At 42.4% G+C, this 27,423-nt stretch overlaps 1 protein-coding gene across 2 annotated transcripts in view; it reads right to left on the bottom strand.

The window, feature by feature from the left end:
- RTN1 (reticulon 1) overlaps window positions 1-27,423 on the bottom strand; it is a gene marked incomplete at both ends in the record, with an annotated part of 241,594 nt that overhangs the window by 104,693 nt on the left and 109,478 nt on the right. Inside the window, 2 exons of one of the 2 annotated variants that reach the window (XM_082845526.1) lie at window positions 15,748-16,497; window positions 25,909-26,682. The exons of the other annotated variant lie outside the window; for it this stretch is intronic. Coding sequence (XP_082701652.1) covers window positions 15,748-16,497; window positions 25,909-26,682 — 1,524 coding nt within the window. The remainder of the gene's footprint in view (window positions 1-15,747; window positions 16,498-25,908; window positions 26,683-27,423) is intronic. 2 annotated transcript variants of the gene reach the window in all.

The raw sequence follows: 27,423 nt of genomic DNA, 5'->3' as shown, positions 1-27,423 counted from the left end.
GACGTGAAGATCTGCTTCTCTGATCTCCATAGCGACAGCAGCAACCCTCAGACAGACATTTTAAAAACCAGATTTGTTTTTCTCTTTTCCAAGTACCTTTGCATGATGTTTTGGATAATGTTGAAATACAACTGACATTGCATAAGGTGTAAACACACTGCCTGTTCCAATTGCTTCATTATTAGACGGGGTGGCTTGTCATTTTCTCGCTTAACCCACAATGGTGATATTGCTGTCAACAGTGCAGCACCTGGCTCTCTGGGGATGCCGCAGAGACATACTGACAATTGAAAGTCAGGCTTAATAGTATTTATAGGCTGGCATGGGCTACCTAGTTGGAGAACATACTTTCAAGATTTATAAACCATGCAAAGTAATCAGTATCTTATCCATCTGCTTTGCAAATATTATTTAAGGCTTCCACCTAAAAAGAAGCCATAAAATACTCACTTTCTCACTGAGCCTGAGGTATAAAAACTATCAAGTCCCAGTCACCCCCAAAAAGGAAGGGAAATAATTTAAAATAGAACCATGTAAACAGGTGTGCAGTGAAGAATTCTTTCAACTATTCTGTATGCTTGAAGATTTTCATAATAAAATATTGGGAAAAAAGCAAACACATCTGATCATCATATAATACACAAACCAAGGGAACTTTCCACTGTTCCATGTTCTTATTACAGTTAATACAGTTGAAAAATAGAAGAGAGATATTTGTTCGTTGGCTAATTAAAAGTGACCAACCAAAAAATTTAGAGGATTCTTAAAGAAATTTGAATATGAACTGGGCATTAGATGTAACAGTGGTCCTGTGGTTACATAAGAGATGTTCCTATTTTTAGAGATGTACAATGAAGCATTTAGGAGAGGAAATATATTGATGGCTATGACTTAATTTTCAAGTGCTCCCCCCAAATTAGATGAAACAAATGTGAAAAAACGGTAATGACTGTTAAGTTTTGTAGATCTATATTTGGAAGTTCATTATACTATTCCCTCCAATGTATGTATGAAACTTTCTATAATAATCTACTTTAAATATTTTGAAAAAAACAGAAGCATGAGTACTCATTCAAATCACAGGTAACAGTTAAATATTTGAAGGGTCAACCCTAATCTTGCCTTCCTTAAAGGATGATTAAAATATATACTATTTTAAGGATGACAAGTCTTTGTCAGTGCTTCTGAAATACCTTATGTGGATTTTTGGAGTGAGCTGATGGACAAGTATTTTTGAAAGCATGAAAATGGTGGACAAAGAAGATGAAGCAAAATGCACCAAATAAGCAAGATGTTGCACGAGACCTCCCTAGATGGAGACAGAAATACTGCATAAATCCTGCTCCCTGCCTGCTGCCAGTCTGCCTGCCCGTAGGAGACCAGGCAGACAAGAGACTGCCCTGAACTGGAAGCATGCCAAAGATGCCTTCCCACTTCGGATAACTGAAAGCATGTAACAAAAATGGAAGAGCTTTTTGAGAGAAACAGCAGTCATCTGAAGCATTTCATATAAGAAACAAATAAACCCTCAAGGATTTGTCTATCTACTCTAAAGGGGTAATTCCATGTTTATCATTGTGAGAATGTGGTTAAATCTTGCCCCCAAATGTTATTTCAAATAGTCCTAAAGAATCTGATTGTTCAGAAGGTAGTTTTCCAAAAAAATAAATCAGAGGGGTGAATCTTCTTTTTTGTGTATAGTCATGCTTTGGGAAATGAGAAAGAGGCACCCGCAACATTACACGTTTGCCATGAATTCAGTCCCTTTTAAAGGAAAGTAGCCCTAATGGTTATTTCTGCTTAAGCTGCTACCGCACTGGTCATTCTGCGTTGAGAGAAATCTGATCAAACCAGAGGTGGGGGCTTGACCTAAATATTGATGAGGTGAGGTGTGACAGGAGAGCATCAGATGGTGATGAAGCAGCCCACTCAGATCCTCCCCATTTTGGAGAACAGGAGTCCTCAGTGCACAGAAGGAGGGCAAGCTGCCGATGGAGCTCAGGTGCATGACCAGGCTGCTGTGGCTGTGATCTGTAGGCCTGCCATACAGCCAGCCTTGGAAGGCCAAGGTGCTGACCCACCAAGGAAAGCCCATCCCTGCTGCCTCATATTCTCCTATATCCTTGGTAACCACCATTACTGACAGTAGCCTCCGTGTATAGCCTTACCTAGTACAGAAAACATGATCCAGTCATGGAATGTGATAATAATTGCTGCCATTTACAATGTGCCAGGTCTTCTACTAACCTAAGCTCCTTAAAAACATTATTCAATGTATTCAATTTAAATTTAAATTACAATTCAAGGGAGTAGGAATTACTAGCCATATTTTGCAGATGAAGCCTGGGAAGTTTTAGGCCGGCAAGTGGTAGACTAGGGTTCAAACCCAAATCTGTCTGATTTCAGAGCTCACGCCTTAATCACTATGTAATACAACCTTAATAACAAATCTTGTTTTTAACTGGGTTCTGCTATATTCAAAACAAGAAGCATTTACTGCAGAAAGTGTCCCCATTTTATAGGGGTTATAAAGTTTCAATAGACTGGTCTTGTACACATTCCATAGGCTCAGCAAAGAAAAGCTGAACACTGGCCTACAGTGATGTCACCTTCTGCTTTGTCAACTCACATCTATTATTGGCTTTGTCAGCTGAACCTCAGAAAGCATCTTTCTCTGCTGACTCTATATGCCCTTTCCTGGGCTGATGATCACTCTAGAAGAACACAGCCAAGAAGTTGATGCTGTTCATGAGTAACAGTAGGGGATACACACACAATGTTCTCTTCCTAACTGGCCTATTATCCTTTTACCTTTCATTGGATTCAATAAAATTTAAATGAGCTCTTGGAAAAGAGCACAATCTATAAAACACACTGACATATAATAAAATCCCATAATATACTTCTGTGGCTTCATCTGTGTGTCTGGAGTCACCATTCATTTAGTCACCAAATGTTTATTGAGTCTCTACAAACTTACCAGGCACTATTGTAGGCACTGGAGACACAGCACTGAAAGCAAGTGTGTGATCTCAAAGAGCTTAAAGTCTAAGTGGTAAAGAAAAGCCATAAACAAATAAAAATGCATATTTAATACACTGGGTAATGATAAATGCTATGAAGATCTATAATAAGAGATAATTTGTGCAAGAGGTCTGTGATAAAGACTTGATGCTCATCGAATTTCTCCTATGCCCCATGCATCAAGGGAGAGTCATGTTACTCATTCTGGCCAATGGACCATAAGCAAAAGTGACATGTGTCATTTCTAGGAGGAGGCTTTGAAGAGCTAACGTGCCCCTCCAGCTCTCTCTTCCCCTGACGTGGCAACCTGGGAAGCCATATGTGGATATTCAGTGGCACAGGAGGGAGGGAGCTTGGATCCCTTTGTAATTGGATGAAAAAGAGCCCCCCATCAACTAGCACCTGATTTTGTGTGAGCTAGAAATAAACATTTGTTGAGCTAAGCCATTGAGATTTGGGGGTTTCTCACTGCAGTATGGCCTGACTAATTCAAACTAAGTCAAAAAAGTATGAAATGCTAGAGTCTGGGGGGAGAGAACAAATGGGAGCCCATACACCATGGATGGGGTTAAACTCAGTGGCTGTAAACCCCGGATGGACATTTTAAATCACCCAAGGGATACCAAAAGTACTAATCTACAGATGACGTTATACCCAAAGAGTATGCTCTGGGATATTTAGAGTACGGCCTAAGCATATATATTTTGAGGAAAAAAACTACTCACAGAAGATGATAAATCGGGTCCGTTGGCTTTAAGAAACCTCCCCAGAGACAACCTGTCCAACAATATGCTTGGGAAAGAGCAAATTAGTGAGATCAAGTCAACTTTGTATAAATCTTTGGAAAGCAGCCAAGCAAACTGTACCATATGAAGACAACCCGTAAGATGACTGAAATATTATGAAAGAATTCTTATACTAAATGAGTAACTGGACTAGATTCTTCCAAAGCTCCATCTCGTTGTAAAATTACTATTAACATAAATATTTAAGTAGTAATAAAATGAGAGGATAATTACTTAAATCATCAAAATTAATCATCACAAGAATCCTGTGATACAGGTACTATTCTCCCCTTTGAACAAATGAAAAAATTGAAGAGCAGACAGGGTAACTGCCCAAAATCACACAGCTAGTAATAAATGGTAGAACTAGGATCCAAACCCAGCTGGCTCATGATTCCTTGTCCCAGTGAAGAGGGGGATATGCAGTCAAAACAATACAGAGTTTGGAGAAAGTTACTCTAGACAAGGGGCCACGAGAGGGGAAGCACCTTAGGCATGGGCTCAGGGAGTAGCTGTTCTGATTCTAGTTGAGGACCCAAGTCCTTAGAGAACAGAACAGTTCACATGCCACCAAAGTGTGGTGGAAATTTCCAATGAAACAATCTACTCTTCTTGCCCCAATTCTATGTTCAGGCAACAATGAGCTGATCTCCACACTGGGGTGGAGTTCTCCTGATACATCTCCAGGTAAATTGTAAAGAGGCATTCTGGTTTATACCAGATTCAGATACATTTGTGTTTCAGTACACTTACTACTGAGAACAGAGTCTTGGACTAAGGAAACTACTCCCTAGAGTGGACCAGCTCTAACCTAGGGTGGCTCATTCCTTCAGAGCCTTCTGGAGATCTTCTGTTACATAGAAGGGATCACACACTAGCTCGCTAACACATGAAAAAGAACTGCTTTGTTAAATTAAACCTCTACAGCACATTCTATAAATGGAGAGCATGAAGAACCCCAACGAAACAGGATACACGAAATGCATTTTTGAAAGGGAAGCAGGGGGAGCTGAGGAGCACTGGGCTCCAAAGTGGGGATCTTGAGTAGCTGAGGGACAGGAACACACCAGTTGTGGGAGGCAGAGAACCCCAAGATACTGTACTTATTTCCCAATTTCGCCTGGGGTTAGCCCAATCAATGGGACTTCTCCAGTTCTCCCAGTGGTCTATGTCACAGAAACTTTTTGTGCTTCTGTTCTGGTGGACCTGATGACCACCACCAGGGCTGTTTCTTACTTTGCAGAACTCCAGAAAGCATCAACACTCACCTTGTGGTTATTAAAGATTTGTTCAGTTTTTATGACAATATTTAGGTAAAGAGCAATAGAACATCTTGAGGACAAGATTGTCATTTTCTAATTTGCTCAGAATTACCTTACCAGTATTTCTAACAGTAGGACCAATTAGCATCAGCAAAGAAGGAGAGGCAAAACATAAAATTGTGCAACTATGGGACATATGGTCCAACATACATTCTAACTGTAGGTCTTCTTTCTCAACCTCACCCTTACATCATGAGTTATCATATTAGGATGAGGCTGGCTATGGTAACAAATCACCCCAAAATTTCGGTGGCTTAACATGGGAGAAATTTGTTTTGGGGCTAACTTAATAGATCAATGTGAGTGTTCATTAGCGGGCAGCTTTCCTCCAAACAGTCATTCAGGGGCCCAGGTTCCTTCCCTTTTGTCATCCCTTACAGCCTAGAAGGAAGAAAAGGCATAACTGCATCTTAACCACCTTGTCCCAGACGTAACTCACATCACTTCCACTTACATTCCATTGATAACAATCAGGGTTTAGCTTCATCTACATGCAAGGGGGGCTAGAAAATGCAGTCTCTGACTGAGCAGTCACACCCAGCAATGACTCTACACTATGGAAGAGGAAGTATCAATTTGGTAGAAAGTGACCCATCTTTACTTGTTACAAAATGGGCATTATATAAATCACAAGAACAAATATAATATACAATGGGAGAGATAAAAACTTACAGTTCAAGTGAATGATCTTATGTGTCATCTTAGAGGCAAATCAGTTCGGATTTGACAGATGAACAGTAAGGCTGAAATCTGAAAGCTGTCTCCTTCAAAGAGGACTTTGCCATCAGTCCCTAGGAATTTCCCTATCAACATGGTCTCTGGTGTTTTTGGCCATACTATCAGGATCTGAGGGAAAGATGTGGTCAACAGGAATCAGGTGCTTTAGAAATCAAAGTCAAAGTCAAGATCTTTGGCTTTGGAATTAGAGCATAGACTTGTGGATTATATAAAATCTACCCAAAATTTCAAGATTCTGTTTTCAGAGGAATAAGAAAGGGGCTTTAAAATGTGGACCCCAACAAAGGGAAGAGAGAGAAAATAAAAGGGACAAATTGGCAATAAGGCCATTTTACTTATATCAAAAGTATCTAGGACCAAGTTATTTATGATTTTATTTATGTCTAACATTTGAGAAAACTATGACTCTGTGTAAAATGATTCAACCATCACTTGGCTAACTTAAAATGTAAAAAAAATTAAATCCTCTCCAGGTGACTGGACTGAATTTCCACCTCATTGACCATACTTTCACTTAAACTAGCTGCACTTATTGCACCATTATAAAACTATTTACAGCAATATATGTTTAAGATATGAAATCTTAAATCTCCAAATTCTAAAGCAACTTCACACGGAAAAGCATTTAGGTTTGCTTATAAAGAAGTCAACTATCCAGAAAGCAATTTAGTTGGAAAAGGGCACTGGATGAGAGTCAGGAGATCTTATCTCAAATCCTGGTTCTATCCCTGCAAGATCACCTAGAACAACTGACTGTACCTCAAACCCTGAGTTCAATTTAAAAGAAGGACGTTGATCCAAAAACTCCAGTTAGTATGAAACTTTGGCTCATGAATCCTATATACTATATTTTTTGGCACAGGCCAAATGGCCTAGCTTAAAATTAACTATGGTAAAAACTAACAGGTTATTTGGACCTCTGTCCTTGTGCTTATTCCAAGGAAAATATGGATGAATGATAATGTAAATTATCAATCACCATATAAATGGTCCAGCCATGTGGACATTGTAAAATCATTCAAAGATATGACAATATTTAGCTAAGTAGCAATAGAACATCTTGAGGGCAAGATTGTCATTTTCTAATTTGCTCAGAATTACCTCACCAGTATTTCTAACAGTAAGACCAATTAGCATCAGCAAAGGAGAGTACAAAGGAGAAAGGTACAGAGAAGGAGAGGCAAAACATAAAATTATGCAACTATGGGACATATGGGACATAACCCAGGAGATCTGTAAGTTTCAAATCCTGGTGGTTTGAGATGGGGTTAAAAAGTAGAGGTTGGATATTTTCATCACAACCACTGGATGGCAAGACATTAACAGTGAGTGGGGAAAATCAATATGAAAGCCATTCTTCTGCTTTACTTGATTTCCTCTGTGCTTTTAGACATAGCATCAAATTTCCTAGAGTTGCTAGGGGAGGTAAACAAAAGTGAGTTTGGAAGTAAAAAAAAAAAAATAGTTTTGGAAAACATATTCTGCTTTTGCAAGTGCTCTGTGTGTAGGTAAATCCCCCAGGATTTCAGTGTTCAGCCAAGAGTTGTAAGAAAATGAGGCCCAGCCAGAAGAGAAGAGATAAACCAGAATACTGTTATCTACCAGAGTATGCAGCTTTGAACTGAATTATTTATTAGTGGTAGTGAAATTTTTGATCTTGTGTAAGAAGATTAAGCTTGCTATTCCCCATTTGTGACTGCAAGTGTAGAGCTCAACCCCACCCTCAGGACTTCTCCCTCTCTCATGATTCTCCAAGCTATGGACAGAGGCAACCTGGAGGACTCCTCTAACCCAGGAGGCCCCAAACTACTGGGAACATGAATGGTTATCTCTCTGTGTCCTTGCTAACCCTATTAAGTTCTCTGTTCCAGAGGCTTTGTGGGGTGGGGAGATAGTAGGAGCACCCTCCAGAGTGAGCTGGTAAGGCCAGGGTATGCTCACGTTATCTTCCCTCTACTTCTCCTACGAGGAGGTGGAAGTCTCAGAGTTAACAGTATAAATTTCATTCTAAACCCCACACATAAGCCATTTTAACTAACACTTAAACTCAATCAGAAAACCCACCTTGCAGGATTCTGGCTCAGGCCCTGGAAAAAGATGGGACACTAGAGGAAAAACCTGCCAAAGATAACTCTGAGGGCTTTGACATATCAGCCTCAACACAGTCCCTAGAACAATAATTCTCAAATTCTGGTGTGCCAAGTATTCACTGGGGAGCCACTTAATGAAGCAGATTCCTCAGCCCCTTCCTAGGAGATCCTGGGGTGAGCCTAGGAATCTGTATTTTAACAAATGGCTTATGATATAAATAGTTCACCAACCACACTTTGAAAAACACTGTCTAGAAAAACAAATGGTTCCACTGAGCCCCCAATTCACTCTCCCTGTCATATGCCCCCAGTTTCCACAAGAAGAGAGAAGAGTCCTGGATCAATGCTTTACCTGGCAGAAGAGGACCACTTTCTCAGGCCTAGGTCATTTAAAACCCAGAAGAACCATTACAGAGATAGGGTTAACTCAGGAAGCACTGAGTAATCACAGATAAAGACAATGGTCAACTGTAGGCTTGAGCTGAAGTTAACTAGACCCAGCGGTATGCTTGTCCTCACTTCAGACCCTAGTTTGAGTGCCTGCCTTAAACTGCCTTTTCTCTGACTTTAACCTCTGCTCTCTGGCAAGACTACTGTCTTTCTTTTGTCTGTTAGTGTAATTTTGATCCATATTTGGAACTGCACTTTAGACTCCTGAGGCTTTTGTGAGTTCCTGGCCCTAGCCAAACTTACACTTAATTCTTTTTAAAAAAACCAACTTGCTGTCCACCATCCCTGCCTACCTCACTATATGTCTTATTTAACCTCCACAAGTACCATATTTGACCCTCATCTAAGCTCCAGTCTCAGCCACTCAAATATCACTATCACCAAAACACATTAATGACCATTATACTCCCAGATGTTTGGCCATGAAAATATACTAGATATACAGCTCAACCTGTGAGAGAATACTTCAGTGCCAGCACAACCCAAATGGATGATTTTCCAATAGCAGACATAAAAAACTGGGCTCAATGACTAAAGAAACAGCATCTAAGTTTGGGGTATTTTTCCTATTGTAAGTATTTTTGCATCTACTTATAACGATTCTGGTGACAAAAATTGAAATATAATTTGAGAGATGTTGGGAATAAAGTCACCCCCACCACCGATCCAATGTATCAGTAAGTCCTATTAAGTCAATCTCCAAAATATACTTTAAACCCATCTATTCCTCTCCACCTTCATTGCTACCTCCCTCTCCCAGACACCACCATCTCATGCCTTAAATACTATAATGGCATCTTATGATGAGTAGGATAAAGACTAAACTCTGCACCATGGTCTGGGCATGAAAGGGCACTGCCAACCTTCCAACCCCATTTTTCCCTTTGCCTACTACACTCTAACTATAAAGACTTTTTTTTTTAGTTTCTAGAATGCTCCCAGAACTTTCCTGCCTGTGGCTTTCGCATTGTCTATTGTCCAGAAGTTTTAAAAGTTATCTCTTGCCACAGCTGATTCCTCAGTTTCCTCCTTCTCTGACCTTCTGATCTAAGTTCCACTATCACCAGGTACTTGCTCAAGAGAACACGTCACTCTGTTGATTTACTATTTAATGTCAGCCCCGCACCCACCCAAATGTAAGCCCTGCAAGGGACGGATTCATGTCTGCTTTGGTCATTACTATATTGCTAGTGTCAGGCAGGCAGTATACCATATTGGTTGAATCAAAGGAAGGATGAATGAATGAATGGGTAAGGTCTTGCTTGGGCGGGGCTGGCATAACCTTGGGTAAAATTTATGTTATCTGTGTTACAGCAGTGGTTTGTGGGGTTACAAAGATAGAATCCAGAAGTGCAGAGACCATAACTGTGAGTATCCCACGCAGACTTTAGAGGAAAATGAGGTTAGCATTTGAAAGGAGGGGAGAATCCCCTGGAGCCAGTATTGGTGCTGAGAATTAGAGGTATGTGAATTATACCCTCCAAGACTCATGACTGCATTGGTAAGCAAGGATGATTTATGTGAAGGAAAAAGGGACTAGATAGAGAATCAGGATCACCATCTAAATAGGGCCATTATTTCTTAGAGGCACCAAAATGTCTCCCATCTGTGAACTCTACCTCTACAGGCAATTTTGACTTGGATCCATCTTAGGAGCTAATCTATGCCCCACTCTGTGCCCAGGCAAAATTTACTAGGGAGTTGGGGTTCATTGTGCCCCCAAGGAATTGGCCATCAAAATATTACAACAACCGGGCTTCCCTGGTGGCGCAGTGGAAGTCTGCCTGCCGATGCAGGGGACACGAGTTCGTGCCCCGGTCCGGGAGGATCCCACATGCCGCAGAGCGGCTGGGCCCGTGAGCCATGGCCGCTGAGCCTGCGCGTCCAGAGCCTGTGCTCTGCAACGGGAGAGGCCACAACAGTGAGAGGCCCGTGTACCGCAAAAAATAAAAAAAATTTAAAAAAATTAAAAAAAATTACAACCACCATTTTGGATCTATATATATACATCCAATAGGTGAAGTGTCAAAAATATCTGTCCCTTGAAATAGTAAGTGCTGGGTCATCAAGATTTGGAGCAATTCTCTTCAAGACTGAGAAGGAAACCTTCCCAGCGTCCTGAAGCCGCCATTTAAAAAACAGACCAATATGCAATCTGGGACAATGCTAACCTTGTGACTGTTTCAGAGTAAAAGCCAATGAGGTGAACTGGCTACTGGCAGCCTCATTCTGTGATGCCTAAACCAGGAGAGTACCTTCTATCACTGGGCAGAGTCTCATAAAAGTAGCTTAACTGCTTTGAATAATATAAGATGGAAGGTTCAGTGCCCCCATCTAAATATTTACACTGCATACAACCTCACAGAAGCCAGACTTTATCCAGCAGTTACTGGTCCATCTTGTTGAAAGCTGGCATGGGGGAAGCAGCTACAATTGAAGGGGCATAAGTCCTTATGCCGATTCTGAAACCTGCATTGTGAAAGAAAGATACTGTCCAAAGATCTTTATGGCTTGGTTCACTAATTCAGTCTCATGGAAGCACATAAATATGGGACTAGAGCATAACTTTTTAAAAAATTACAGGTAGAAAAGTAAATGGGTCACACTTATTTTGGTTCTCTCCAAAATATTTTAGGACAGAAGCAATATCTGATATAATAATGAAAAGTAATAATAAATATCATAAATGCTAGGTCTATCTGAGAAGACCTCCATCTGGGAGTCTTCTTGCAAATCACTTCCCTATAAGGAGATAAGCTTCTCCCTGCCACAGGGGGCTAAGCCCTGCAAACTCTGGCTGCTGTAGCTGGTGCCCACAGAGAAAAGGTGCAGGGGCCCACCTCCCAGGGCACAGGAAGGGATGGAAACAGCTGCGTGCCCCCTCAGTCCCTCTCACTAAAAAACACCATATGCCCAGGGCACGCTCACCAAGGTGTTTTACACTATAGGTCTGGGCTGCTTAGCTCATCTGCTTACAACAAAAATTCTCTTTAGCATGCTTATTGAAAGTGCAAGTTTACGCCCATCCTGATTTTGTAGTTCTGGGGCAGGGGCAGAGCAGGAACCTGCATTTTTAGTCAGCACTTCGAGGCACCCGGTGCCCAGGCAATACTTTGGGAACCATTGGCTTAAACCAGTATTTCTCAAACTGGGGTCACTGGATGCCTTGTTGAAAGTTTCAAATAACTTTTGCATTTTGTACTTTGTTTTCGATAATTTTTCAAATATTAACAACATCCTGGATTACCTGGATGATAATTTTATAATCAAACACTACCGCAAGGCTTCCACTAAAGTTTTACAATCAGGTTGTCCCTCTAACTTTGTCTCAAGCCAATGAGTCTTTACTCAGATCCAGACCTGATCTGAATATCCACACCACGGTAAAGGCTGAATGATATCGTTCATTCACTCAGGAAGGGAATAGAAGAAGGAAAGGAGCAGATTTTGACAAATAACATCAGTGTACTGAATTGGAGGTGTGGGGGGTGGTCTATAGAATGTCCAACAAAGAGTGAGGAAATGAGCTTGGAGCCCAGAACAAAAGATTCTCCAAAGCCAGAGATCTGGGAGGTGCTACACATGAGGCAGTGGCTGAAAACCTGTGTGGATGAGAGCAAGGAAACGAGGGACAAAGGAAGACAGGGAAAGAACTCGGGGCTAGACAGAGGAATTGGAAGGAAGGTAGCAAAAAAGATTGGGAAAGAGGTCAGAGACTGAGGGGATAACCAGGTAGGAGAAACATCAGGGAGATAAGGGAGGAAAGTTTTGAGACGAAGAGAACAGTCTCCATGTGAGCCGGTATTATCCCTGATTTTACCGCTAAAAGAAATAAGTTGCAAAAGTCTGTCCAACGTGATATCACTTGTGCAATAAAAAATTGTGATACATAAAGAAAATTTCTGAAAGGAACAAGAAGAACAACAACAACAAAACAGAAGCCTGTGGTTATCTCTGAGACTTAGGAATGTGAGGTTGGAGTAGGGGAACTTTAACTTTTTATTTTGTACCATTTCTTACAATTTAAATTATTATTTTGAACATACATTATTTTCTCGCTGTTTTAAGGACTGTTCAGCAGTATGACATTGAAGTACCAGGAAGAACAAGGAAGATGAGACTGAAAAGAGGTCTTTTAGGGGGTAAGAAGGTTGTCGTTGGTGACCTTCATCAGAACAGTTTCAGGTTGGAATGTGAAAGCTGACTGCCATGGTCTAAAACATTGCTTCTCAAGCTTCAATGTGAATAGGAATCACTAGGGGACCTTGGTAAAATGCAGATTCCAATTCGGTAGGTAGGTCTGGGAAGGACCCTGACATTTCTAACAGGCTCCCATATGATATCCACATGGCTGGTCTAACACTATGCTTTTGAATTGCAAGGAAAAGTAATCAGAATGCAGGGAATGAAGGTGAGTACCCAGAGACCACTATTTCCCAAAGAATGCGCCCTAGAAGATGAACCCTACAGTACACTCTAATAAAAGATTCTGCAATAAAATAGGTCTGGAAATACCACACACCCATCCTGATGAGTCACACTGGGTATTAGTGTTTTATTGAGAATTTTTAATTGGCTTTCACTTAGATGTTCCTAACAGGGTTAACCTTGCAACAATGAAAACTTATCTATCCTATCATGTTCATGATAAGCCATCCTAGAGGCTATGAGGAAGCAGAATGATAAGGTAGCAGGAGCTCAGGGGGTGCACATAGAAGGGAAACTGGAATATGACGAACCAAACCTTGTCTTCAGTGAAACTGCAGCAGAGGTCTCCAAAAGGTAAGAAAGGTCCAAAAATAGACCTTGTTAGGGCATGTGCACACCAGTAAAGCCTGATGTTCCTTGACAGTATGTGCTTTGATGCCGTCAGATATTTGCCAAACCTCATTCTAAATATTTCTGGACCTTTCTAAAACTTGGCCCAGCATCAGCACAATAACTCCAAAGTCAGGGAGATGAGCATACTTGTGAATGCATGAACCTGAATCCATTTATACTGCCAGAGCCTTCAGGAAACCACAGAAGCTGACCTGACCTCACTGCTGAGGGGAGTCACACTTGACTTGAGCACAATCCTACTGTCCACTGACAGTGATTAAGAACAGCCTGGCGATGGCTGGTCAACACTGATACTCCCACCTGCTGAGATGGAGCACGGAGACCAGAAGAACTCAGGGCTCCAATAACCTGCTGGCAGCGCTGAGTCATCTGCCCAGAACCTTCAGTGCTTGGCTGCCCCAGGGCCTTTTAGACTCTCTTCATAGATAATGAGGCTGAGCGCTAAGTTTCGGTGGGAGACTGGATTTCAAAGGATCACTCAGTGCAGAGGAGAGCAGAGGCTATTCACCCTGCCATGCCTTAATTGTTTGAAAAGACTGCCACTTTCTCCTTTCTAACGTCTAACTTGGCAGCAGAGGATCCAAGCCTTATGAGGCAACTTGCACAGAGATTAGAATGACACCAGAATCAGCCATTAAATATGCTCTGAAGCCTTTGCATTAACAGCTGTAGTATTCCATCACCTTAGGTCTTCATCGGATGTCTGGTCACTTGGTCAGTTCCAGCTGTCAAACTTGTCTCTCAAATATACTAACGAGGGAAATGGGCCTGCACAATACCATTTTCTCTTTATTAGCCTTCAGATTTACTTACTTTTGAGGATAAATATATTTGAGCAGCACTGTGCACATGGTGACTATTTCACTATGGGGACACTAGTTAGGGGATAAAATGGAAACACATGCGTGTTACAGTACAGTGATATGAAACTATATTCCGAACGACTGCTTCAGGACCACAGGGAACTGCAGGTTGTTCAGGCTAATGCTGTTTCCCAAAGCTCCCTGAAAGCTGCAGGGCCCTTTCCCACTACAGTCAAGAGTGGTAGCAAAAGAATCCAAATTAGTTCTAATATTCACCCAACAAATACACATTCCTACTGTTAAGTTTGTCACAGAATAGCCTCCCTACTGCACACACTAAATACACTTTAAACTCTCAGGGATAAGTTATTTGGGAAATCAGGAGTCAATTATATCAGCCCCAACATGATGCCACATGTCTAGGCCTCCGGCAACCATGCAGCAGGGTTATCATTACATTCCTCCAGTTTCCCCCTTTCCAGTGTGCTAATTTTAAAGAATTTAGAAGCCAGCTTCCAATCTATAATGAGAAAGTTTTTGTCCTCTATTTTTAGATGAGGCACTTTAATTGCTACTAACATCATTGAAGTTAGCATATAAACAGGAAGGAGAGGGTGTACTCTCAGAATCATTTATCCCCAAAAGGCAAAATACTTCTTAAAAAACAGAAAGCAGAGGAGATGGGTAAAAGGGGACCTTGAACAGAGTTGTGCTTTTAGGGTTTGTTTTCAAGTTCCACCTGGATGTTCTTCTACCCAGCATCTGGGAAGAGATTGTCTATCTTCAATGTAGCCCATTAACTAGACTGTGCAGGGCCTAATTTATTCATCTGACTCTTTCATTCCTTTCCTGAATTCCATTATACAACTGCAATCCGGTGTGGGGGATGACTTGGGGGGAAGAGTGCCTGGAAGACAAAATAATGACTTCCATTTTTTCTGCATTTGAAGACTTCATTCAACTCAAGATTTCTCATAGGAAAACTATAATGGCCAGATTAAAATCATTCTAAGTTAAAAGTGACTTTAAAATTAATTAGTCACCTTAGGCCTTGCTTAGGCACAGGAGAAACCCTGGGACTAACTTCGGTCCCTGTCTTTCCTGGCTAGCTGGGACACAAAAACCTTATCAAGGCCCAAATTCCTTGCTGGTTTTGTCATTGTTGTTGTTTTGTTTGTTTTTTGGTAAGAGAAAGGATGGCGCTGAGATGCTCTTGGCCCATTTAAGAAAGAAGTTTGGCAAAATGGAAGTGCTAATGGTGGGTTCCAGCACCTAGAGGGACTGTAGCCACATCCCATCACTGAGAGGGTGGGAAACTGGAAATGAGACTGGACAATAAACAAAACCCCATCCCTTCCTAAGTGAGGAAACCCAGTCCTGGAACGAAAGGAGGGACACATTCACTCCATTCAGGAGATCTTGGAATGTACACAAAACCGCTCATTATTGGAGATGCTCTGGTTCAGCCAGCCCAGAGCAGCTCGGAGCACGTGTTTCTTCCATGGAAGCCCCAGCTGCGAATCTGAATCCTCTCATCTATTCCCCACCCGCCTCAGAATTGTTCTCCGGTCGATTGTTTGACCAGCTAGGACATGACTATAGGGCTAAGGCAGAACCACCTCCCTCTGCTGAATATCTCAGAGCACCCAGTAAGCAAGACAAGCTACTTCAATCAAGAAAGCTGTCACTTTACCTTGTTGCTTATTGAGAAACAGCAGAGGGGGCGCGACGCCTGGACCCTGAGGCCCAGGGCCCTTTGTGGCCTGGGAGCTCTGGTCGTAACTCGCTGCTTCCACAGGTGTCCGTGGCACTGCAGACCCCTCGGGCACAGGGGCTCCGTCTCCAGAGGGCAGCTCGGAGCAGACTTGGGGGGCGGCCGAAGGGAATTTGAGGAAGGGCCCCGGCTCCGCCAGGCCCTGCTGGCTGTGGGCGCGCTCCTCGGCCCGGGTGCCCGGCTCCTCCCGGATGGCATCCAGGGCGCCCGGCTTCATGGGCGGCGAGTCCTGCTCCCGTTTGGGACTCTCCTCCGAGGCGGAGGAGGCGTCACACGACTCGATGATGAGCTCGCTGTCCAGCTCAGCCTCACGCTCCTCCCTCAGGATGCTGTACTGGATGGACGGAGAGGCCGGCGACGGCGGCGGGCCACCCACATGACCAAAGGTCACGTAGCCCGAGGGCAGAGCGTCCTCGGCGGCCAGCGGGTCCTCGGACACCAACTCGATCTCCGAGTCCCCCGACTCCGCGCTGCTGGCCTCGTGGTCCAGGGGGCTAGGGATGGTGGGCAGCCCGGACCTGGCCTTGGCCTCCGGCCTGTCGGCCACCTGGCCCGCTGGCCGTGGACTCTCCGTTGTTTCGAAGGACAACCCCTTTGCTTCCTTAATGGCAGTGATCAGCTCATCCTCGGAGATGCTGCATTTCCCCTGGGATTCTGCAGCAGATGGTTCTGTCGTCCCACAGAGCGAGGAAGAGCCAAAGAGGCACACACAAGGACAAGACAGATGGACAGAAAAAGAAGAAATAAAACAAAATTCCATTAGGGGAGGTATTTCCTCGTTGCTTAAAAAATACATATCTCATTAGCACAAAAATAGTCTGTTTCCAGGGCTATGCTGGAAAGACAGGCCACCTGAACTAAAAGGCTAATTACTGTTATGGCCCAGTTAATCAGTGTTTGATATACCTATCTATCTTAATCTAGCTATTTTTAAAAATGACCCAGCAATTTCTTAGCGTTAGCACCTCGTTGGTTTTTCTGTTCCAATGTGGGAAAGATTCTAGAAGTCATGGTTTTGATTTCTAATCCATTCTGTGAGGAGAGTTTTCCAGTTTCACAGATTTCATTAGATAATGCAATGTATATAACTCTCTAATTTGGCCCACCAATGTCAAAAAATCTGAAATCATCCATTATTCCTTGTCTGTTTCTGTTCGTATTCCCTACTTCAATAAGACAAAGAAAGCTAATTTGGATCCTTGTATACAACTTGACTTCTAAGCTTTACATTTCCCATAAGAATCAATACTTTTACTCCCTTTTTAGTGAAAAGTGTAACAAAGTGAAGCAATACAATAGATAGTTTTTGCCAATTCCACCAAGCAGGCTGTGCAGATTACCATACTGCACAACCCCACAGGGCTTCTAGTGGTGGAGCCCACTGTCATTCTTTTTCATCTCTTCACCTCCTCTTGAGAAGAACAATACCCAGGAGTCAACCCCTGTCTACTGGGTGAGTGCCTGCCTTCTGTCTGACGTTTATCCAGATGGCCCCCAAACCTCACCAGCAATCTTACTGATATTTCTATCTTAATTGAAATTACCTGGGATCGCCATGACAACAATTTTCAGGAGCTTGGTTCTCCCCTTGCCCATGCAGCAGGGCAATCTAGACAGTGATTTCTGGCCCTTTTGTAAGCAAGAACCACTTGTCATTTCTCCAAAGCTCCGAGGTCACTGGGAGGGATATAGGAGGGGTAAGAGGTAGACTATCTATGGCTAAGTAATCTGTCAATTTAGGACTGTGGGAGAACCCCAATGGATAAAACATTTTAGATCTGTCTAATTCTCTATAAAGCTGAATTGATTTTATCCTTTATCCATGTATCATTCATTCATCTGTTATTTATTGAGAACCTACTATGTGTCGTCACTCTTATAGGCACTTGGGATGTATCAGTGAATGAAACAGGAAACAAAATCTCTGCTTATATTCTAGTGGGAGGAGAACACAATACACAAACAATACATGTAATAAATAATTAAAGTATATAGTATGTTAGAAGATGTTAAGTGCTATGGAAATAAAAAAGTAGAGTAGGGTAATGGGATCAGGAGGGCTGTGACAGGGTGGGGATGAGTTTGCAATTTTAAATAGGGTAGTCAAGGTAGGCCTTACTGAGAAGGAAACCGATATTCAACACTTGAGAAGGTGAGTGAGGGATTCATGAAGATATCCAGAGGAAAAGCATGCCAAGCAGAGGGAACAGATAGTACAAAGGCCTGGAGGTGGGAGACGCAATGATTTATAGATATCACAAGGAGGCAGTTATGTCTGGGGCAAAGTGAATAAGGGGCAGAATAATAGGAAAAGAGGTCAAAAGCATTCAGGGAAGGGGGATCATCATGTAGGATCTCATCAGGCTTTTATTTTGAGAGAAATGAGAAACCATTGGAAGGTTTTGAGCAGAGAAGTGATATGATCTATGCTGTTGTTTTTCTTAATAACTTAAAACAACAACATCCTCATTATCTTGCACACAATTTATGTGTAAAGATTTACTGCATGATCCCAAACTCTATTTTTATAGAAGTTAGTTCCGTAATAAGTCATGCACATAGTTCCTTGATATGATTACAAGCAGCATAAAAGTATAAAAGCTACATTAATTCTCACTGGTAGGCCAGACGGAGGAGGAAGAAGATAGGGAGTAGAGGCTAGTGTGAATGGAGGAACAGCCTGTACTTCCAGAGCACTATCAGTAGCTACATCGTCACAGCTCCACTTGTCGAGCATCTGCTGGGATAGAGGCACTTCACATATGGGGCTTCGAGTCTAGTGGCAGTAGGTTAAGTGACTTGTCCAAGGTCACTGTACTGGTTTTTCTATCTTTGCCCCCTTGGACTTATTCCCATCTTTCTCTGCCCTGTTCTCTGTTCTGAGAGGCTGACCTACATAGAAGGCATTACCTGGAATTGCTTCCCCTCTAGTTTCTGGTTGTTTTCAGCCAATAGGAATCATAGGAGGAGGGGGTGGAGAGAAATGTTAGGGTATTTATACCTGTTGCTGCTTATGAAGCTCCAGGTTTTGGCAGGCTTTGGGAACGCTGTTCCCTCCCCTTCCTCCTTCGGGTCCAGGGGTGCTAATAGATCCCTAATATTGCCAGTCCTTGAGTGCTTTACCATCTTTTGTTTGTTCTCTTAACTGTCTTTACACATTTGTAAATAGCTACCTCTTTAAACCCTCTTCAGTTACAACCTTTGAGTGTGTCACTTTGTTTCCTCACAGGACCCTGAATGATATAGCCATGTGGCTAGAAATGACTCGGCTTAAATTTGAACTCAAGTCTTTATGTTCCATGTGTTTCTCACTATATCATGCTACATCTGTTCAAAAAGGGGGTGGGGTCTCAGATAGGGCAAATTATATTTTGGAGAATGAGACGAAGAGGAAAAGTGAGCTGCATAACCACATACAAAAGAATGAAGCTGGACCCCTACCTCATGTCATATGTAAAAATTAACTCCACGTGGATCCAACCTAAATATATGAGCTAAAACCAGAAACTCCAGAAGAAAACACAGAAATGAATCTTCATGACCCTGGATTATACAGTGGTTTCTTAGACATGACACCAAAAACATAAACGACAAAATAAAAATACACAACTTGGAATGCATCCAAATTAAACACTTTTGTGTGTTAGAGGACAACATCAAGAACGTAGAAGGACAACCCACAGAATGGGAGAAAATTTTACAAACCATATATCTTGTAAGAGACGTGTATCTAGAATATGTTAAAAATTTTTACAACTCAGTTATAAAAAGACAAATAACCCAGTTAAAAAATAGGCAAAGGGCTTGAATAGACATTTCTCCAAGGAATATTTACACGTGACAAAAAAGCATATGAAAATATGCTCAACATCATAATTCACCAGAGAAGTGCAAATCAAAACCAGTGTGTTACCACTTCACACTCACTAGGATTGCTAGAATAACAAAGTCAGAGAGTAACAAGTGGTGGAAAGGATGTGGAGAAATAGAAACTCTCATCCACTGTTGGTGGGAATAAAAAATGGTATAGTTGCTTTGGAAAACAGTCTGGTAGTTAAACTATTTAGTTATCATATGATACAGAAATTCCACTCATAAGTAGAGAATTGAAAACCTATGTCCATACAAAAACTTGTACACAGTGTTCATAACAGCATTATCCATAACTGTCAAAAAAGCGAAACAACCCAATGTCCACTAATTAATGAATGGATAAGTAAAATGTGGTGTATCCATACACTGGAATATTATTTGGCCATAAAAAGGAATGAAATACTGATACATGCTACAACATGGCTAAACCCTGAAAACAGTATGCTAAGTGAAATAAGCCAGTCACAAAAGACCACGTATGACTGGAAAGTTAAGCAGACCCCTGATCATAGAAAGGCCTGGAAGTCAATATTTTATCAGGAAGGCACTGGTGGGTCCTAGAAGGGTCAGGATGAACTTAGGAAAGAAAGAATAAAAGAAGGATGACCCATTAAGAGGATACTGCAATAGTCAAGGGGACCTAATGAGTTGTAGTGGTCATAGGGATGGAAAAGAAAGGATAATTCAAGAGACACTGAAGAGAGAGAAAGCACAGACTTGGGGTCTGCTTCATGTGGTAAGTGAGAAAGAAATGGGGGGGGGGTGTCAAAGATCACTCAGAAACAGTGAGCCTGGGTAAGTATAATGAATAGGAATTCCATACTCAGAAACATGGAAGTCAGAACAGTGAGCTGTTTTGATGGGCCAGGGGAAGAAAGTTCTCATCCTGGATATTTCATCCCTTTCCATAGCACACATCCTTCCAATTTCTCATGCTGGCAGCCTCTGTCTAACCATACAAACTGCCAGGACTGATCGAACTCCTACTTGTACAACATTCCTAGGAGACCACAAAGCAGGCAGGCAGGCTCTTGGGCTAAGAGGACCACAGGCGACCCTGCAGGGTAGCCTGCCTCGTGTGCAAACCGGCCTGATGCTGCATCATTCAGGAGACAGGGTGGTGCCCACTCGTTCTGCACAACCGGGTGCCCCTGGGTGGCTCTGTATGTGTATGTGATGATTTCATTAACATCTCTCTCTTCACCCTCCCGCACTCTCCCTGACCCCAGACTGAAAGCATCATGAGGGCAAAGGGCAGCCAAGGTGTTCGTTCACTATCATATCCCCAGCACCTAGTGCAATGCCTGGCACATAGGAGGTACGCAACAAACAGAGCTCATGTGAGGACTACCTCAGATCTTAGAACAGTGGTTCTTCGTCAGGTGTATGGCTCAAAACTGCCCTCAGAAATTCTGACTTAGTAGAAGTAAGTCTGAATGGGGCCCAGGCATCTGCATTTTGTAACTCTAAGGGTGATTCTAAAGATCACCTCCAGTTAGGGATGGCAGATTTAACAAATAAAATACAGGATACCCAGTTAAATAGGAATCTCTGATAAACAGTGAATTTTTTTAGTATAAGTATGTCCCATGAAATACTGGTATTTTTATCTGGTAACCCTACCTCTAGCTGAAAACCACTGTGTTAGAGCATTCAGAAAAGAAGGCTCAAGGATATTGCTTTATTTACTCAAGAGTAAGGATGGTATCAGACAGCTGTGGGGTGGGAGGAAAGGGCCTGATAAGTTTCATCTTGGGTAAATAAAAGTACTACTTTAAAAAAAATCATCTTTATTATGAGTGAAAGGGGACTCGGTATATAGTGTAGACATTGCCCTCCATTCTTAAAGTGAAGTAAAAGTTTAACAAAGTGCTAGGAGGAATCAGGAGAAAATTTAGAACAAAACAGAGGTTTTCCTACCCTTGTTAAAAACTTATGGGCCTCTAGCTAAGACACTAGTTATGTGTCAGGTCTGACACAGCAAAGCTAGAAACAGTCGTTGAAAATAATTAAATAGAATATAGAAACTGAGGAGGTTAGAACCACCCCACATGGGGAGATGTGTTTGCTGCTGCTGCTAATTTTGAATGATATAATTCAGATTGATAAAATGGAAGGTGAACATGGGCCAGTCTACCAAGTTGCAGATGCCAGTGAACAACCATGAACAATGCTGCCATTCAGGCCTCCCCTTTGCTCCCAGCTCATTCTCCACTCATCATCCAGAAGGATCTTTTGAAAACACAAATCTGATGCTGCAGCTCTTCCCTTCCTTCTCCCCACTGCAGCCACACTGACCTTCTAGCTGCTCCTGGAACACAGAGGACATTCCCAGCTCCGGGCCTCTGCACTGGCTGTCTCCTCAGCCTGGCATTTCTTCCTCAGGTGTCTATATGGCTTGCTCTCTCACCCCATTCAGGTCTCTGCTGAAAACCATCAGCAGGGAAATGCGCTTCCTCATGGCCACCCCATCACCCTCTTACATTCTATCTTGCTTTATTTTTCTTCATAACCATTATAACGACCTGACATTACATTATTATTTATTTGTATGTAAGTCTTCTCAATTAGAATGCAAACTCCATGAATGCAGGAAACTTGTTATGTTTCACCACTGTATCCCCAGCAGTGATGGAGCAATACCTGGTATGGAGTAAACGGTCAATACATATTTGTTAAGTGAAAGGATGAATGAATGAATGGCATCATTTCCCAGATTAAAACCCTCCAATGCTTTCCCACTGCATTTGGAACAAAATTCAAATTCTTTATCCTCGCATGTGAAGCCCTGAATGATCGGGGCCCTGTCTACCTCTCCAATTCTGTTCTATGCCATACTCCTCCCTTGCTCCTTTCGACCATCTTTCAGTTCCCAAGTAATACAGCCTTGGGGCCTGTGTATTAGTTGTCCTCTGCACCTGGGGCCCCTCTTAACCCCTCTCTGAATTGTGGGCTTCTTCTCATTCAAATCTCAGATCACACGTCACCTCAGAGAGGCCATCCTTGACCCTCTCACACACAACATTCTATCACTCTTCACAGAATTCATACCCCATGAAATTACACTATTTATTTATGTGCTTACTTTTATTGACTTCTCCCACTAGCAAGTAAGCTCCGTGAGGGCAGGGACTTTACACATCTTGTTCACTGTTCTCTGGTGCCCAGCACATGTCTGACACATTGAAGTCACTCAATAAGTATTTTTGAATAAAAGAATAAATTTTCAAAATGGGTAGGAGAATCACAGACCTCATCAATGCAAGGAAACAGCAACAGTTTTCAGAGTTTAAACTGATTTACTTTTTATTGCTTATTTCTTTTTAAGGGACACTGGTGTGGTTTTATGGTGGCCTCTTGATTATTGTCCTTTCTGAGGATAACACCTCAAATAACATCCATGACCACCATAATATCCTTCTAGGAGTTTGTGTCAGAAACAACATGCTGCTGATGGGCCAGTGGTCTGATGCATCAGGGCACTTACTATAGTTTCCTAAAATACTTCACTTGTATTCATGACTGATCTCTGCTTAGAAGAAACTTTCAATATTTAAGCTGTAAGGATTTTTACCTCCGTACCTCATGGTACATTATTTAATATGATGAAAATAATTAAGTATGTTGGAGAAAGTTACAAAATGTAATAATCTATTGGAATTGAAGAAAGTATATTAGACTCCTTGCTTAAGCTTTAGGGTCTGCTGCTAAAACTGTCCTAAATTAGATCTTCTTCTGATTCATAATTCACATAATTAAGATTATTCCCCAAAGTCAGTTGATAATTCCTTATTTATTAAACAGTGAAAAACTGAATTCCTTTTCTTTAGGATGCTTTCCTTTTCCTCAGTTTCTGTGTAGGATTACATGTAATTCTTTGTTTGTCTTACCTGTCAGCACAGGAAATGGCAGAGTGAATCAAGACCCAACAGATGTAACAAAGCCCAAATCCTCCAGTGTCTATGGGCACAGTGTCACATGGTACCAGGGGCTCACAAGATGGGGAGGGGGTTAGGGTAACCTCTTGGGATAAAAAAGACAAGGAGAAAAGCCTCAATGACGAACCGAGTCCTCCTATCTCTCCTATTAATTTTATTCTTACGTGTTCTCATATGACTCAGGTGTTATGGTGTGGGATGTGTGTGGAGAGAGGAGCTGAACATGAGAGGTAATTGTGTAATGGGACAGGGGACTTTCTCTTTCTGGAATAAACCTTACTTAGAATGTTTATTTGAAACAATTGCAGAGAAAACCACTGCCCTAATTCCTTGCTGTCAAATGGCCACCAACAGATCATAAAACTCCAAGATCATGAGAGCCAAATCCGACTTTGTCTTCTCTTGAAGATGCTCCCGAACCCCAGTGAGTCGTGACTACTGAAGAAAAAAAAATTCCGTCCTAATTAACGAATCCTGTATCAAGTCTTTACCATCAGCTTTGTAAACTGTAATTTTCTCACGAGGCATGTGTCATATAATAAATGGACCAAAACGTATGGGGTCATTTCACTCTTCCTGAAGACTGGCCAAAGTTCTTCTGTAATGACCACCAGACAACCCTGGAGCTCTGTAAACACAGCTTATAATGTAGTTTATATCTTCAGAGTGTCAGTATCTTTATGTCATGGGATAATCGAAGGGTTTTACATGCATTGCCAGAAAAACCACAAGGAGGCTTTGAGACTCAGATATGTCCCTACCTCCTGCTGTCAGTTGGGATAAGTCACACTGGAGTGTGACTATTTCCCTGGTCATCTGTCTCACCGGAAGGCAGGGACTGTTTTTTGTTTGCTTTTCAACTCCAGCATCACCAGTGCCTATTCGAGTGCCTGACCAAAAGAAAAGTGTGTGTTGAGTGAATGAATGAATTTGAAAATCAGGAACTTGGTGCAGTCAGTTTACAGCTGAATGAGTCTGAGGTAAGGCTGGGGAGGGGAGGAATTGATGCTAAAATCTTTAGGGAAATAAGACAGGAAGGACTTCCATTAAATCCCCTCTGTTCTAACACTTGGACTTACTGCATCATCAGGATTTAGAGCAGTCACTCCTAATTGTAAGGGTTTAGATCTGTTTTAAGAGTTCAGTAGAAGCTCTTTTACCTGAGGTGCTGAAAATTGCTTTTTTTTTAACTTTTTATTTTATATTGGAGTGTAGTTAGCAGTGTTGTGTTAGTTTCAGGTGTACAGCAAAGTGATTCAGTTATACATATACCTATATCTATTCTTTGGAAAATTGCTTTTTGTAACTCAAAAAGGTTTGTAAATTTCTTTTGGGTGGGGTCAGAATTCCAGCCACTGGAGGCAGGGGACGATTCAAGGATCTCTCATTATCCTCTTCATCCTGATGCCTCATGAGCGTTTGAGAGCGATGGAGATACAAAGGCTCCACTTCTACTACCCAGGATGGTGGTACAGGGTGGGATGGGGAAGCTCTAGCTACCAGTGGTAGCTGGCCTTTCATTAGGGTATGGGAGGTCCCCTTTGTGTTTGAGAGGGGTTTCGATGTGGTTTAACAACACCCTGCCTTGAGTCAGAGTAGAAGGCTCAGGTTGAAAAACATCATAGGCTAGTGAATTCTGAACTTTTTTTATTCTAACCAAATAGGATCTTTAGTTTAAAAAATAAAATTTTATGCAGAACTTCAATAAACTAAAAAGATGAAAATGATGTGCTGAGATTGAAGGGGGAGGGGAGGAGTACCCTTTGTTTAGGTTTACTGTCACTGCCCATTCCCCCCCACAAAAAAAAGACTCTAACCTCTACCCTACCCCCCTTCATTGTTCAGACTTGGAGTTGGGGCCAGGAATGTTAAATGCTCTGTCCAAGGTGGCCCACCTGGTCTGGGAAGAACAGTCAAGGTACTCTCCACGATGCCCAGAGGTCAGGGAGGAGAGCTAACCTAGAAGCTGGCAGCATCTCCTTCTCTGCTCTGAAGAGTAAAGCCACAGTAGGATTTTAATGTCCCCAGCATGTCATCTTTACCTCTCCCCTCAAAGGAAGAAAGAAATATTTCACAAAGCAAATCTGAGAGGACTCTAAAAAATCCCAGATGTCAACCTTTGCATAATGGGCACAAGACTGAAAAAGTTATATGTTAATTAAATCAGTTAAATTGAGATTTAAGTATTTTGAATGCAAATCTTCACTCCTTAATGTTCAGTTTTCCATATGCTGGGTTTTCCCAAGGCAGGGAACACCCGTTGCCTTACCTGTTCCAGAAGACGGAGGAGTGACAGATCCTGGGCTGTCATCTTCAGGCTCTGAGACGGTGACTGTGGGGACTGTGTCAGGACTTGGTTTCAGGCAGATATCTTGCTTCTCGGGGGTCTTCTCTGGGGTAGCAGTTTCAACAGAAGGCTCGATCTCAGTCAGCGTGATTTTGACAGGGGCAGTGATCAGAGGAGCACTGTGCTGTGCTTCAGAGATATCGGCTACATATGGTTCAAACGTTGATTCTTCAAATAAATGGTCCTTGAGGATCTTTCCCTCCACAGGAGATGGTTTCTCTGCTCCACGGGCCTCTTCGGATTTTGCTGAGATGTCAGTGTCCTTATTCTTAAAGTCCAAGTCTTTCTCTTCCAACTTGGGGTGATGTTGCTCCTGATATTTCACCTCCTCTGGCCTAGTTATGTCAATGTATTTATAGGCTTCTGCTTTCATCTGGTCCAGGGGGTCTGCTAAGATCTTGTTCACTTCAGTGGACTCTGCAGGAGTCATTTCTATTCCAGAATCAGAACTAAATAAGCCACGAGGCTCCGTCCCAGGCACATCTGGTAAGGAGGGTCCGGGGGTAAGCAACTCCTCAGGGCTCTCTGAAGCGGTGATGTGGCTGTTTTCCTTCTGAAGAATTCCAGTGAAATATGTAGAATCCTCCCGAGGTGGGTAACAGATGTCAGAAATCAGAGATGTGTAACACACTCCTTCCCCATCTTTTGCTGCTGTTGAAAAGGTATGATCCATGGCCCTGGAAACATCTGCCGCACCTGTGAATCAAAACGGCAGCAGACAGTGAGGGGGCGCCTGGCACCAGTTCTCGCTCCAGCCTAACCCACCACCCACCCTGGCCCGTGCAGACACAGCATCTTTTCTCCTCAAGACCTCAGAGTTCCTTCGGACCACTCTCATGTTGCTTTGCCTTGTCTCCCTGATAGCCCCAAGCACTGGTATTTTTCCGGCAGCAGACCACATAAGCTGCCACATCCAGAGATGTTGGGGACAGACCCCAGACGACTAGAAAGTTGATTCTCAACATCTGATACTTCAATATACAGTGACTGATTCTTACTTGGTATTATTCAACAGAAGCCTTCTTTGTGTCTAAAGTATTAAGGACTCTTTAAACAGAGGTGGAAATATAGGCAAATTCAGGTGTGTAAATACAATAGGCTAGTCCACTAGGGAGAATGGTTGCTCTTGGAGACTCAACAAGCTGGGAGAAGGCTCTCTGGTCCAGCCCTTTCATTCAGGGACTCCTGCCCTACCTGGATTGATGCCATCCCTTCTCTTGTTAAAGGTTCTCAGAGAAAGGAACTCCCAGTTTTCTGGTGGCCTCATCCCAAAGTGGTATCACCTTAATGGAGTGCTTCCCTCTTTCTTCAGTTTTCCCCTCATTTTGTTTTTCTTTTCAATTCCCCACCACTACCCACCCTTTGCCTTCCAATGATATTCAAAATGACGCACTGGGAATTTCTTGGTGGGTTTCAAAAGCAAAGTAAGTTTCCAAG

The sequence above is a fragment of the Leucopleurus acutus genome (genome assembly GCF_964270905.1).
Source record: "Leucopleurus acutus genome assembly, chromosome: 1".
Taxonomy (NCBI): domain Eukaryota; kingdom Metazoa; phylum Chordata; class Mammalia; order Artiodactyla; family Delphinidae; genus Leucopleurus; species Leucopleurus acutus.
The sequence above is the reverse complement of the archived record's forward strand: the minus strand, read 5'-3'. Positions and strand labels throughout refer to the sequence as shown.